Here is a 15739-nt window from a genome sequence, read left to right on the forward strand (position 1 = left end):
AGGTCATTATTCTTTTTTGTTCAAAATAAGTCAAATTCTCATGACGCAACACATCTGTTGATATTGATCTCCTCCCCCTCCCTCAGTCATTACAATGCTAGCTTCTTCACAGAACTCTTTAATGAAGAATACTCAAATCATTTAATGACCTGCTCCCAAGGGATGGAAAGACTGTAATTACTCATAAAACACACACAGTAAAATTAGGAATGTTTTTGTGATCCTTGTCAGCTAGTGTGTAACACTCTGGTAAGTTTCTCACCTTAATAGTTTCAGTTGCTCTGCTGAGAATTATATGAGATTTTCATGCAGCATTCTTATAAACACTCAGATGAAGTCTATATCACATACTTAGAAAAGGAGTATTCCATGAGCATTCCAGTAGTAATGGGCTTAGTTGGTTCTGGGACTTTTTGCTAATTTTACTTGTTTTAATTTGTGATTATTACTTCTAAACAGAGAGGTATGTGTGAAAGATCCTGACCATCGATCAGACTCCCGAGTGGAAGAGATAGTAATAGACATCAATGGCATAGAGAAGCAACTGAAAGAATTGAAAACAAATAAGTTGCCACGTCTGGACAGAATCCTAAATAAGTTTTATACATTGTACTCTGTGTCATTGGCACTTCACTTAGCTTGCATTTATCACATATTTCTCACCCAGTGCGAAGTCGCAATCAACTGAAAAAAGAAAAATGGACCCACAAAATTGCAGTCTAATATCATTAACATCATTTTGTTGCAGAATTCTTGAACATGTTCTCAGTTTGAATATAATAAATTTCCTGGATACAGAGAAGCTTCTATCCACAAATCAGTGAAGATTTAGAAAGCATTGCATATGCAAAATTCAGCTTGCCGTTTTCTCACATGAGATCCTGTGAACTGTGGATGAAGTGCAACAGGGACATTCAATATTCCAAGATTTGCGGAAAGCAGTTTCGCATGGTGCCCCACTGGAAACTGTTAATGAACATACGAGCATATGGAATAGGTTCTCAGAAATGCAAGAGGCTCGAAGACTTCTTAGTAATAGAACCAAGTGCATTGTCCTCATTGATAAGTGTTCATCAGAAGCAAAGTTATAGTCAGAAGTTCACCATGAAAGAGTGATAGAACCACTATTATTCTCTATATACATAAATGATATGGCAAACAGGGTGACCAGCAATCTGTGGTTGTAGTATATAGGAAAGTATTGTCATTGGGTGACTGTATTAGGGTACAGGTTGACTTATTAAACAGAATTTCTGTTTGGTGTGACGAATAGCAGCTTGCTCTAAATTTAGAAAAATGAAAACAAATGCAGACAAGTAGGAAAAACAATCCTATAATGTTGAAACACAGTATTAATGGTATGCTGCATGGCAGTCATGTTGATTAAATATGGAGGCATATTATTGCAAAGCAATGTGAAGTGAAATGAGCACGTGACGACAAATGTGAGCAAATGGTCGACTTTGATTTATTGGAAAAATGCAGCTCATGTATAAAAGTATAAAAGAGGTCACGTATATAACACTTGGGCAACACATTCTTGAGTACTGTTAGTGTTTGGAATCTGCTACCAGGTTGAATTAAAAGAAGACATTGAAGCAAATAAAAGTGACTTTGCTAGATTTTTTACCAGTAGATTCGGTCAATATGGAAGTGTTAAGGAGATGCTTTGTGATCTCAAATAGGATTACCTGGGGCAGGGAGACGATGTTCTGTTCATGAAATGCTGTTGAGAAAATTTAGAGAACCGGCATTTGCAGCAAAGTGCAGAACAATTCTACTAGCACCAACATACAATTCGCGTACGAATCACGGAGTCCAGATCAGAGAAATTGGAGTTCATACAGTGTGTTATTGACAGTCATTCTTTCCCCCCTCCATTTGTGAGTGGAACAGGAAAGGGAATGAATAGTAGTAGCAGTAGTAGTAGTAGTAGTAGTAGTAGTACAACAAAGGACCGTTTTCCATGGATTGTTTGGTGGGTTGCAGAGTATGAAGATTAGTGCTTAATGTTCACTGTAGCATTAAATATGCTGCTGGGTGTCTCATTATATGATTGTGACAAAGATATGTGTAGTAAGTCAGTTGAAAGTCTAGTCCCAGTTAAAGCTGATCTGTAAGTACAGTCAACAGCACTAAAACTGGTAACCCCTCAGAATTCTCTGTCTGGGCATCAGCACAGTCTGCCAACACTGTCTGATGTGAAAGTTTCAGGGTGACATACTGTCTTCTGCTCCAACTGTCACAGTGTTGTACCTGCCCTTGGTCTAGTGCTAAATGGCTCTCAATGTAGATATAAAGTCCGTAGTTCAAGTCTCCTTATTCCTTTTATATTTGTTAACCACATTCAGCTGTCTGCTCAAGTTATCTGTGTGATGGAACCTTAAAGAAAATTTTCATCATTTTCTATCCCACCAGTAATAGCAAACCTTCCACAAAAGTGTTAGTGGTTGCATCAAGAGCAGAACAGTTTCTGTATGAGAGTTTCCTCACCATACAGCAGCCCCCGGCCATTTGACATCAGCCACCACATGGCCAGGTGAATGAAACATGGTGCGTCTTGGGCACATTTCTTCTCTCTCAGTGGTAGGCATAAAATTGTTTCTTATGGTGGTTTGATTTTCCATACAAAGTAAGTTCTGTAAACAGAGTGAACAGTCTGCAGTTACACAACATGCTTAGGTTACTAAGAGTATGTTTATCAACTGTCACTTTCTTATTTGGAGTTCTAGTATTTGTCTCTCAGTTATGAATTGGCTTTTTCATACTTGAATCTTATGAACATCATTTAAACATTATGTAATAGCTGTAGTTGGAAAAAGGTCTAACTTTGGCAACTTACTGTTTGTTTTGGGTTTAATTGATGTGTGAAGGCTGTGAAGCTGCTTTAAATGTTTGTGCCACATGTGAGGGGGAGTGCTGTCAGATAAATGACATCAGAAAAGAATTTTCTCATTTTAAGAAAGAACGTCTGGCATCGATGAGTTCCCACACTCAGAAAGTTTCTATTACTGGCATATATGATGAACCATGACAGTGTATTTGTGCAGTATTTGCATTCAGTAGACAAGATTCAGAAGCTAGTTATAGGGGTAATAAAGCTGTCACCAAGCAAAATATGAAGTGCAGTTTTGCTTGGAAAGGAATTTCCTTGGTGGTTGTTAAATAAGGAGCATGGAAGGTGAACGTTAGAGGGTACAAGATCAGAAGTAGTGCATGAGTGAGGAATACCTCCGGATAGTTTTCTTTGTGAAATCAGCAGTGTGTGTTGTCGTATAGTGGCATTGACACATTTTTGTTGGTCATTTCTCCTACAGTGTGACTGAAAGGTGTCTCAATTGTTAGCAACAAATACCAGCTTGTGATGGACGAGTTCATAATGCACAACACAGTACCGTTTTAGTACCATCAGATGCAAAATATTATCTTTTCGCACTGCCCTTTGTTCAAGGAAATGTCTTTCATATGGGTTTAGCCAGTAATTTCTTCTCAAGGAGTAAACATAAGGCCATCAGACTATTCACAAGTAACAATATTGAATAGGAATGTTCTATGAGTGAACTGATGATGTTCAAACAAAAACGCAGTAGTAGTCGCCCCTTTCATTTTTGTTGCTTTGAATTAGAGTATGTAGTACTCCTAAACCTGACTTCTGAACCTTGGCTATCAAAAGCAAATGTCACACAAAGGTTAAATGATTGCAGTTCGTCACATACGTCAGTTGAGTCTTCGTGAATGTGGAAAGTGTTTTCTGACATGATTTGTCCAACAGTACTCATATTGCCCATGACAAATGCCTCTGCAGCCTTCGCTTGTGTATTAGGCCGAAAATGAACAATATGACTCAAATGTTAGACATTTTCCACTTGCTACTCTGTTTTATAATTCTTAAACATCATTAATAGGGTTCTAATATGCATAACCCAATTCATGACTGCAAGACAAGTACTAGAACGTCAAATAAGAAAATGACAATTCATAAACATGCCCAAAGCAGCAAGTTACGTATATTTGTAATAGCGCATTTGTTACTATGTTTATCAAAGTTATTTCTTGCAGAAAATCGAACTGTAATAAGAAACAATTTTAGGTTTATCAATGCGCCTTATCTGGTCAGACAGCAGTTGCTGGCGACCACTGTAGAACAAGGAAACTTGTTGAGCAGAAACTGTTCTGATCTTGATGCAACTAAGAACTCTTACTCAGGAGGTTTTCCTGTTACTGTATTCTGGTGGGCTACAAATTGAAGCAAATTATCTTTGAGATTCCATAACACTGATACTGTTAGCACACAAACAAAATGCAGTAAAAAAAGGGGGGGGGGGGGGGGGGGGGGGGGGGAGAGAATGAGGTGACTCGAATTTACGGCTTTATTCTAAATTGTGTGATACTTAGCATTAAACCATGAGCAGATACAGCACTGCCATAGCTCAGACAAAAGACAACACTTCTGCATCCTACAGTGTTGCCAGATCATGCAGGTATCTGAACTTACAATTTGGAGTTGCTTTGACTCTTCCTTTACCACCCTGGTCTGGTGTTCTCCTTTCTCCATATCATGTACTCTTGAGTAAGTTGCATAATTATGATGGGAAAATGGCCAGTTTTATTCTGTCTATTTGTTTTTTAAATAAAGCAGCAACTTTCATGATCTTTTAATTATGTAATTTTTGAAGTAGTTAAAAGTGTGAGTAATGTGCAAAGAGAGAGACATGGCCCATTGCTGGCACATAATGTAGTAATATCAGTACACTCAAAGACCTTCATAGCTCATCCACATTCGATGGAAGTATTTCTTTTAGTAATGACATATAGTCTTTTAGTAAGCTACCATACAGAAGTATGTAATTTTGTAATTAAAAATATACATTGCAGCTAGCCAACCAAATACAACAACAAAATTTCTCTTTACGTTTGAAACATGAAATAACCAAATTCCAATTGTAATTTTAATTTGCCATGTATCAGAAATTTATCTTCAGTGTTAAGATCCAATTATATATGTGTCTGTTTTAATGTTTCCTGTTACGTGTCATTACTGTTTTGTTGTCACAAAAGACATAGTGTTGTCCTGTTTGCTATATGTTGTGATATATGTAACATTATTGATTTTAAGGTTAAACTGGAGCATGACTTTGGTTTTGAGGATGATGTAGTGATGGTGAACCTGGAACAGTCAATGGCAGAACTGAAACGTCATAAACTGGATTATGCAGGATCACCCCCACCACATGAACTTCCAAAGCGACCATTTGGACAATTCTCTGAACCAACATTTGAAAGAAAAGTGGGTCGGCGGAGCCATGAATTTAGTGCAATTGAGAAAGCAACCAAAGAAAGTGTTGTTTTGCGAAGAGATGCAGCAGTAGCTGAACACAATTCTACCAACTCAAATAGCAACAATAGAAATTCAAGAGTGTCAGTTGGTGATGGTCTGAGTGGTAAGTTGCTTTATGTAACTCATCTCTGATATTGACCATCATACACATTATTAGATACATTTCATGAAAATATTTCCATTGTCGTAATATTTCATGAGAATGTGACATGTGTGCATTGCATGGGAATTACACAAGTGTAAATCTTTGGCAATTGCGAGTATTTATTATTGAATTTGTTTGTGTGCCTGTGTGTGCATTTTGTAATTTTTTAATACAATGCTCACATCAGTAATTATTGTAGTGATGCATTGTTCAAAATGTCCTGTTTGGAGTGCTGATGATACCATTTGTGTGCAAAAGTGTAGTGTTGAAAACTATATATGAATATTTATCAAAGTACTTTGCTGTTAATCCATTGCAGTTTTTGCCTGCTTCTTCCCTTTGTAGATTTTGGCATGTATCCACAGTACCTTGTTAATACTTATGCAAAGAAGGCAATTTATTGTCACTAGTAGTACCTGTATTTTATCTTTTGTGTATACTAGCTGTATGAATCACAGCCAGTAGCCTTGTGCTTTATCTTGTGAACAATGAACAAATTCTAAAAAGTTAAACAGTGCTAATTTTTGGGTTCATTAACTTATTTAAGAGTGGGGTTGATATTCACTACAGAAACTCCATGAGTGTTAGCGTTGGCAAAAACATGCCAAATTGCATTTAGTTGTCAGATTAGCAAAGTTTTCAGGTGAAAAGTAAGGCCCTAGAAATAATTATGTAGTATTCAGTAACAAAGACACACATTTAAATAAATTCCCATTTTGGGTAAACATAAAACCACACTCCATAAAAAGTAACAGAAAATGGCAGTGTCAAGGTGTTCCAATAATTTAGGCTAGACGGGGCAATTTGTAATGCGGCAGTCTTTAAAAAAGTTGTATGTAGGGCTTTGTGCATCAAAAAGTGGAATAACAGTGAATAGCAACTAGAAAACTTCAAGTGGCAGATGTAGAATGACATGCAATGAAAATAACATCAAACAAGTGGCCCAGGCAATTGACTGAATTAGTCTAGGGATCAAAAAACATATGAATTAGAAAAAAACTGAAAAATTGCTCTGAATTTGCAAGATCATCAGGGCATTAGACATATCTTGAGCAAACTGAATGGTGTCAAAATTGCAAAGAAAGTGTATGGTTCGTGGCAAATTTATTAAATAAGATGCATTGACATATTTGCCTATTCTATTGGTTTTTAAGATTTTAAAAATAAATCCAGACCTTTATAAGAAAAGATTGTAATCTCCCCTATCTTCACAGTTCCATTGCTTCCTTCTGAATCTTTGGAAATAATGTATGATCTGTGATTCCTACAGCTGGATTTTCTCCACCCCACCCCAGTTTTTCACTGTTAAGTAACATTAGGTTTCAGTTACTAAGGCATAGTCAATATCATGAAAGTGAAAACATGCATGAGCTGCTTACTTTTGTATTTTTCATTTCATACCTTTTTGTAAAGTGATGTCCTGAGCATATCTGTTGTCAATCTTTGTGTGCTGCACTGTGCTACTGTGTTAATATATTTTTCAATATTTATTGTACAAAGTCTTCCTTATTTAAAAAAAATAATTAACACAAACTATGTTCTAATTGTTGATATAATTCAGTCAGTATTAAAGTTTGCATGAAGTTATTTTTTGTGTATTTCCTGTTTATTATTGTGATTCATTTCTTCCATTGGTGATGGTTAACTGCACCATTTTTTTACACATTTCACAAAATAAACCCGCACTTGAGTTCATTCAAAAATAAATGCTTTACAACACGAGGTACCTAGTACACACTTTAGTGTTAGTGTGTTATTTTGGAAGCATGATCTCAGTTTCCTTCTTCTTTCCCATCCTTCCTGAAGTGTTGTCACTGTTCTCAGGTAACCACCATGAATTACAAAACATAGTTTTTTTAAAACAATTGTTCATTTCTGTGTTATAAAATGCCTTTTAGCTTGATAGTTTCTTGCACTGTGCATTTCTAAAGGCTTTCTTCATTGAGTGTGTTGGTAAATCATTTAAGAGTATGCAAGTTTTATGAATGTAAGCTGAACTTTAAATAGTTGAATTCTTAATGGCAAATTGTCATATCTGAAAATAAGTCTGTCTATTTACGCAGCTTCCTTCCAGTTCAGTGAAATTCACTTTTGATTGCAACATTATCTACAGTGATATAGTTGACACTTATAAGCAAGAAAACTAAATTTAGGATTCTTGAAAACATTCCTTGAGGAAACTTTTATTATTTCACTGTAATTAGTTTCAGTGGGAATCCATCCTCACATGGCTACATGTTTGTTTACATTCCTTTCCTACAATATTCTTTAGTTCTGGCAACTACCAGCTAATATTTGTTTTCAAGTGTGCTGATAATGATAATGCTAATGAAAATGTAAGATTAGCTCTGATTTTGAAGTTATGAAGGCCTTACATTATTGCCTATATAAGCTTAAGCATTTATTTATCTTCGAGTTATCCCTTGGAGAAAGGTCACTGGAGGCACAGCTGCTTCGCCTGGTATTCATATATTTCTGCTGGTGATACCCTGATTGATATCCAGCAGTAATCTGCTAACGTTGATGTGCTCTATTTTCCATGGTATTTCATTTCCATGTCTGAAATTTTGGAAGTTTTCTCTGTACTCATCGGTTACAGCACCAAAGTTGTCAGGAAAGAAGTCCAAGTGGGTATCTTTTTGCACCCTATTGTACTGTAGCAGTGTGGAAGATTTGCCAAAAGACCTGTAAAGTTTCCTGCTGCCTCATTTCCTAGGACGTTTGTTTACACTTGAACAAAGGCATCCCAAGCTAATGAAATTGTCTTGATAAGACACCTGTAGAATGGTACAGTTTGTGGGTCTTGAGACCCATCAAAATATCCTCTTTTATTTTTTCCTCACTAAGATTTGGAAATTTCTTGCACAGATAGAAAAATCCTTCCCCCGTTTTGAGCATGACCTTAAAATTTTTCATTTGGCCCAATTTTATGTGAAGAGCAGGGAAAATTACGTTCTTAGATTTGAGAAGTGCTTCATGCATAACATTGTGAGATGTTGTTTAAGCGATAGACTCTTAGGCCAGTCTTTCTTTTTATAATAAAGTGCTTTGATGCAGCTATCCCAGAGGCACAGGAAGCAACAGAATTTGGTGTAGTCATGTTGTAGCACAAGTAATATGGCTGTGACTTTCAGACCCCAGTAAGCTACCATTTAAAGTTACCATAGTTCAATCTCAATAACAATTGTTTCATATTATCATATTTTTCTTTCGTGTAAGGTGCATACCCAGTAGGAATCAATAGTAACATGTTTTCATTGTGAAGTATCACACACTTCAAACTTACATTGAAGGAGCCAATGAACAACCTCCACTGATCAAAGTGGCAATTAGACCCTGTACACCACCACAAAATACCAAGTTCTTTCCACTTTCTAAAAATGAAAGGAATGGCTTACAGTAGTTATGGAATGCTATCACATTTAGCATCTTATCAAGACAACTCTACTGTTGTAGTCTTGACGCCAACAGTTCAGCTTTACCTTTCAGCAATTCCAGGTCTCTCGCTGTCATTATGTTCACACTGTGTTATTTTGCGAGTCTCTGTACACTAATCACAAAAGAACGATGGAGCAGCACTAATTTCACTGCCTTCTTCATTGTTGCAATCACAAGGGACAGAAACAGGCAGTCCATCTCCATGAGGCACTGGTCGCATGGATGATGCTATGTTAGGATGGTTAAGCAAGACTTTTCTTCTTGGAAATACCATGTGTTAATGGAGTTGTCACACAAAAGCAACAATCAATCTCATGGTTTGATGGCTCTCACCAGATCATAGTTATAACAAAGTCCATGAAGATCTTTTACAATTCAACCACAAATGAAGACCCGTACCACATGATACGTTGCATACATTAGGAGCCCAGGGCTTGTCCTGGTCACCAATTTCATAGCCCAAGTACAATCTGTACACCTTCCTTATATATGGCATTATTGGTCTCCTTTGCGATTTCAGTGTAGTCTGTCCGCAAATGTAGCATAAAGTGGAACCACTGGTTGCATGGATGATGCTATGTTAGGATCGTTAAGGAAGACTTTTCTTCTTTACGAGGCATTTTAAATCACAGGATTTACAATGACCACATGCACTGAGTATACTTCAGTAACATGTTCATCCAGCACATGATCAGAACACAGAGTGCAGCAGACTGAAACTACACTTAAATGGAATATGCTCAGCTCCTCCCTCCCCCTCCCCTCCCCTTCCTTTCCCCCTCCCCCTCCCCCTCCCCCTCCCCTTCCCCCTCCCCTTCCCTCTCCCCCTCCCCTCTCCCCCTCCCCCTTGTTGCTACAAGCCCAGGCTAAAGATAGCGACAAAATACACAAAGCTCTTGTTGCCTCAAACTTCATGACTGTCTACCAACAACGGGATTTCCAAGCCTGTATGGGAAGAGATTGACAGTGAATTCCAATTGTCAAACACTATGCAAATTCATCATTGGAGTATACTGTTTGCTTTCACGAAGTTGATATTGATTTCATGCCAAACTAATCCATTACATTTCCACAATATACAGAGTACAGTGTACTCAATATGTATATGTGAGATTCAGACATTTCAGACATAAAGTAAAAAGTTCAAAGATACATGTAATCTTAAAATACAGCTGCCATCAACCTGAAAGTGGAGTTGAGCACCTTGCTGCTATTGGAGGTGGTATGCTCTTGGTCTTTCGATCAGCTAACTGACCTATGCAGCCAGTAATAGGGAGACTTCTAGAATGCAACTTGATGTTTCACTTACACAAGATATTGCTAAAAGTGATCAGTTAATCAAAAATTATAGAAATTACTCGGTTCAGACTGAACTTTTTGATTTTTTAGAAGGCATGTAGCCACTCGGACACAGAACCACTCATCAGTAATGTAAATGTTGTCATCTGATGATAGGCCTCAGCTTGAAACTAGTCATAATATAAATGAATGTAAGAAATGAATAATCAGGCCTTTTGAAGCAAACTTAATTACAGTGACTGCAGACCACATCCAGGACAGAGGAAAATAATGTGACAAATTTTCCTTCTCTATGTTGTAACAGTTTTTGTAATCTGCTCTTGGAGTCACTTTCTATAAAATAGATAGATATCTTGATATTACTGTGGAAAAAGTATACCATGGTTCTGAAGCAGATCTGCAGATTATTTTAAAACTTTCACTCAAAACAGCAGTAATAAATCATAAAAAATCACAGAAAGCATTATAACATGAAATTTGTTAGTGGTTCACAAATTACACACATGTAATTAAAAATGTCTTTGCCTTTCATGCTGTTTGTACAGATGTTACTTTTTCACCAAATTTAAATATCAAATATGTAGGAACACAAAGTGTCAATTGAAAATAAGAAAGGCAAACCATTGTGCTACTTGTTCTATTTTTCCACTTTAAGAAGACAGAGCATTGTAATTGTTTACTTACCACTTCTAAATGAGACAAATCTAGTAGAGGTTAGTAGAGGTTTTCCCTCTAGTCACTGTGTTCATAAAGACAGCCATTCACCAGTTTAAAACAAAATATAGAAACAGTTGTAGAAAATGGCTGCATCATGGTCACCATAAAGATGAATTGGACCATATTTTTTAAATATATTTATGAACACACACAATGATTCTGTTGTGCAGTGAGCACTTCTTGCCTAAGCAATAAGTTACTGCATTTTTTTCTGTAGTACAGAAGCAATTAAAGATGTGTAAAACAGCCACCACTATCAGTGGCCTCAAAAATCAGTTTTTCTTGTAAATCAGCTAAATGTAACATCATAAAATGTACACAGTGTATCTTCTCTTGTTTAATTTCTCATTTGTGTTTGCACATGTAAACTTGAACCATCTGATCTATGTACTGTCTCCTTTAACAGTAATTCATGATTTTATATTTCTCAGCAAACTCTAACAACCTTATTGGAAACACAATGGGCCCTAATCTTCCTTTCTTGTACTTCTTAAATTGTACATCATAGCACACTTTCGTATTTCCCATATTGAAAACATCTATCTGTAAAAAAGTTGCATATAACATTTGCCAAAACATTTATCATCTTCGTTATTGGTAAATCTACCCATAAATAAGTTCTATAAAGGGACTATGACATAAAGTGAATCCCATTAGTGAAGAATATTTATCATGGGATATTGAAATGGGGTTTCAGTTCAGCCCCAGACATAATTCTAAGTAATAACTCTTTTACCAGTGTTTATATTCTGCAAAACACAGAAAAATTAATCATCTTTGTGAAAAAAATAGGGCCATCAAAAAGGCAAAAAATTAATCAGACTACTGACATGAAAACTGGAAGAACAGTGTGAAAGTTCATTATTAACTATTACTGGTACAGGTTAATATGTTTCAGTGCATTCTTCATCCATCTTCCCACTCCTCCCCTAATCGAAAACCAGATTTAGTAAATCGTTACACAACCAACCACCAATGTCTAATGGAGTGCATTTGGCAGCTGGTCCACAAACTAATTTACAGCTACAGTATACAATAGGCGACTGTCATCATATTCGCAACAAACTACTCCTAGGGAGAGATGGAGTATCATCCTAATATCTTGTAGTAAAATGAATTCAATATGTGGAATCTTTTTCGGTCAGGTTGTCAATTTGTTTTAGGTGTTAGTACATGTATTTGAGACTGAGGCTTGCTGTGAGGTACAAGTGTAGGTGGCATTTCTGGAAATAAGTATTCCAGTTTTACCGTGTTGATTGAGATGGCAGTAGTTTTACCGCTCAGTACAATATCCAGTTTTTGTTCTTCTATTTTGATCACTCATGGTGAGACTGTGAAAAGAGCATATAAAAATGGTTTGATGCCATCTGTATGCAACATTACTTGCATGCATGTTTGTAGTCCTGATGTCCAAAGATAGGTATGGTTCGCGTCTGGAGGTGAAAGCATGCAACGTGGTTCCTCAGGTGACAAATGAAATCTGACAGGCCATGGTCCAAAAGGTTTCACCATATAAAAGCTTCACTGAGAATGTAATTAGTGTCAAGGACCAAGTAACACCATAGGTAATGCAATTGTGGAGTTGGTGATATGACAGTCATGTAGCTTTTAGGGAAAGATGCTGTCACTCAATGATATCATTGCTTGCAGGATGGTAACTGATGATGGAAGGTGCCACTGAATTTGCCGAGATGGGTAAATAACTCTGACTCAGATTATCAGCTGTGGTCGATAGTAATGTGTAGTGGACACACAAAGCGAGAAACTCGTTTGAAATGAAGGCAAAGGCTAGCATCTCCACCAATATGTTCCAGCTGGCATAGCTTCCATCCAGTGGGTAAAAGAGTCAGTGGCACCCAATAGGTAACAGATATTAGGAGAAAATGGACCCACACCATCAGTGAGCACATGCACAGCGCACATTGCTGTGTCTGGAAATTCTCCAATGGACACGTGCCCATGACAGGCTGTAATGACTTCTGTGGTCTCCAACTGGGTCACAAGTGCCTAATTGCTTAATACGCAGACAGAAGCTCATGGTTGTAAACACACCATTTCCTCTGAGAAGTGGAGAGATTACATGACAAAGAGGCAAATGATTGCCATGTGCCATAGACGTGGGGTTACACTGCACCAATAGATGTGTGACTGGCATTGACTACTAACGTGAGTGGTGCATCCAATGCAGGGTGTGCCAGGATTGCAACATTTACTAGACTTTGTTTCACTTAAAAACAGAGCTCATCTCATCTGTCCAGTGGATCGGTGAATTCCACAGAGGGTAGGTGAGTCCTCCGTAGTTTGAGACCAGTAAGTACTGCAGCTTGTGGTTCTTGCCACTCGTCTGAGTGGAGCAAATGTTGCCAGTAAAAATTTCGCATCCCCGAGAAACACAATAATTTCTGGATGGTTTCTGCAATGGGATACACATGATCGCTTCCACTTTCTCGGGTAGTGGCAGTTGTCATGCAGGCAAAATTAGTTGGTACAGAGGTGATCTGAGGTTTTGCTGAGAACTCACTTGGCAGTGTTCAACACCACACGATCCTCTTCTAGGTGTTTGAAGATCTTCACGTGGTGTTGCAAATGCTGTTCTGCTGTGGCTGAAAAGATGAGAACATCATTCAAGTATGCAAAACATAATGACAGTTTGTGCAACTCAGTCAGTGAACCACTGCCATGATTGATCAGCATAGTGCAAACCGAATGTCAGATGATTACTATTGAACAAGTTGATGGAGTGACTATAGCAGTACGAAATGTCTTCGTTTGCCACAGGAATTTGCGTAGAAGCATTTGCATAATCTGGTACGCTAAACACAGTTGCAACACTTTGGCATAGTATGGTATCTGATTGTTTTCTGGGAATCATCTTAAGTGGTTAATTAAGTCATTTTATGCTCATAACATGTTTATTTTTCTCATGAAAGTTTTTTGTAGGAAGTGAAATTCAAATAATTTGAAAGCTTGCTAAAACACTCTATTTGAGCTGTGTGATGCCTGTGATGTCACTAGTTAGTATGCTGCTCCTAATGTCGTAAGGGTCATTCACAGATATATCTTGTTTGTAATCTGAGTTTTGGAAAATGGGTTAGAAATGGTGTGTAGTACCACATTGTACGAATACATATTTAAAAACTCCTGAAAATTTGTTTTCGAGTGTTGTGAAGAAAGAGAACATGCATAAAATTTGGTTGTAACTCACTTATAGAGGTCCAAATGAGATAGTGATCACTGTGTGTTTATTTCTGTGAGGATGATTTTGATGTAAGTAAACACTCCATGTGCACATGTTTTCACTTCTAGTGTAGTAGGTAGCATGCTATAGTTTACTTTGTAATACAGTTATGTCAGAGCTTTAATTTCTATATCGTATTACAAAATTTTAATATTTCTCTTCATTTTACACCTGATTAATTTGAGATGAATTGCAAGGATAGTGTTAAGAAACTGTATTTCATGCCTGATGTAGCTCTTATTCTGAAGAATCTGAGAAACCATTTAAGAATAATTTGCCACTTACAGTTGTCTCCATTGAGCCTGTTGTAAAGCTTTACAACTGTGAAAGAGAGGAAAACAGAACATTGCTTGGAATGTACAAGGAAATGCAATATGACCCAGACATTGTGATAAAATAAAAGTTGCCCCTGCATAATCCCTTCTAAATCATAGTGTTTTGGCAGCAGTTAAGCATGCAGTAGAGCAACAGATGTTTTAAGGTTCTGCTGTGTCAATTGTTTTATAGACATAACTTTACAGTGATTTAAATTGGAGGAACACAAAAACTGCAATTTTTAAAACTCTTGAAGGTGAACAGGTGATACTCGGCAGTTCCCCATGATTGTTATTACACTATCTGAAAGCTTGAAAATTGAGAAGAGAGGTACTTTAAGAACAGTAGTAGTTGTGGCAACAACCACAGCAATGAACAGTCAGAATTATCTTCCAAATGAAAAAGTTCTGACTGTGGTTTTTGTGTGGTCTTCCACAAGTTGCCCTGGAAAACCTTTTCAGCATGGTCTGAGCAAAGAGTCCAGTTACAGATTCCCTCAGTTTCAGTTCTGTGGTTTATTGCCATGTCACAGTACTTCCATCCTAGTCACCAAGCAATGCAGTTTTCACATTTCTTGTTTCCAGAACATAAAAATCTGGGTTGTTTTTGAAGAACAAGGAGTTCGTAAACATATCAACTTTCAGAAGGTTTTCACTATCAGCTTCCAGAAATTTCCATTGTTACTTAAAAGCTGCAAACCCTTCAGTACATAACTAAACTGTTTGCAGAAAAAGATGCAAAAACTTAAGCTAACACTCTTATAATACTCCTATAACTCACATATAGCCTGTGATGTCACCAGAGCTTCAGCCAATGACAGAATGTTTTTGATCATGTGACCAAATCTTGAAATTTAATGATTTCTAAGCTTTAATTACATAAAAATAACATGTTTTGTGAGAGTATTGACAGAAAATGTTGAAATGTCATAAGCACTCGGAATGCAACAATCTGAACCATATTTGCAACATACTAAAATAGTCTATTGTAATCCGTTAAGAATACAGGGTACCTATAAATGGCGGAAAAATCAAATTTTTTATGACTTTATTAAATTCCATAGTCTTTCCTGATGACAATGATATATACATTATTGGGTTTCAAATTAAAAGTGACCTATATATACCAAATTTTAAAGTTATGGTCATGTATGCTGCCATGCCCCCTTTATTTACAGAAACCAATACTATTTAGAAATGAACTACGAACTTTCCGATTCCAGCGATTACACATATGATACATTGTATAT

The 15739-nt window shown here is 37.0% G+C and overlaps 1 protein-coding gene and 1 long non-coding RNA gene across 6 annotated transcripts in view; one reads left to right on the plus strand and one right to left on the minus strand.

Annotated features, from left to right (window-relative positions):
• LOC126363410 (USP6 N-terminal-like protein) overlaps positions 1–15739 on the plus strand; it is a 273601-nt gene that overhangs the window by 72826 nt on the left and 185036 nt on the right. For all 4 annotated transcript variants that reach the window (XM_050007960.1, XM_050007962.1, XM_050007959.1 and 1 more), the window contains exon 7: positions 5117–5441. In XM_050007960.1, coding sequence (XP_049863917.1) covers positions 5117–5441 — 325 coding nt within the window. The remainder of the gene's footprint in view (positions 1–5116; positions 5442–15739) is intronic.
• LOC126363523 (uncharacterized) overlaps positions 1–15739 on the minus strand; it is a 155407-nt gene that overhangs the window by 16030 nt on the left and 123638 nt on the right. Inside the window, exon 4 of one of the 2 annotated variants that reach the window (XR_007566249.1) lies at positions 13354–13540. The exons of the other annotated variant lie outside the window; for it this stretch is intronic. This is a non-coding gene — a long non-coding RNA (uncharacterized LOC126363523). Of the gene's footprint in view, positions 1–13353; positions 13541–15739 lie in introns of those variants that run through there. 2 annotated transcript variants of the gene reach the window in all.

This window comes from Schistocerca gregaria, chromosome 1, assembly GCF_023897955.1.
Source record: "Schistocerca gregaria isolate iqSchGreg1 chromosome 1, iqSchGreg1.2, whole genome shotgun sequence".
Lineage (NCBI taxonomy): Eukaryota > Metazoa > Arthropoda > Insecta > Orthoptera > Acrididae > Schistocerca > Schistocerca gregaria.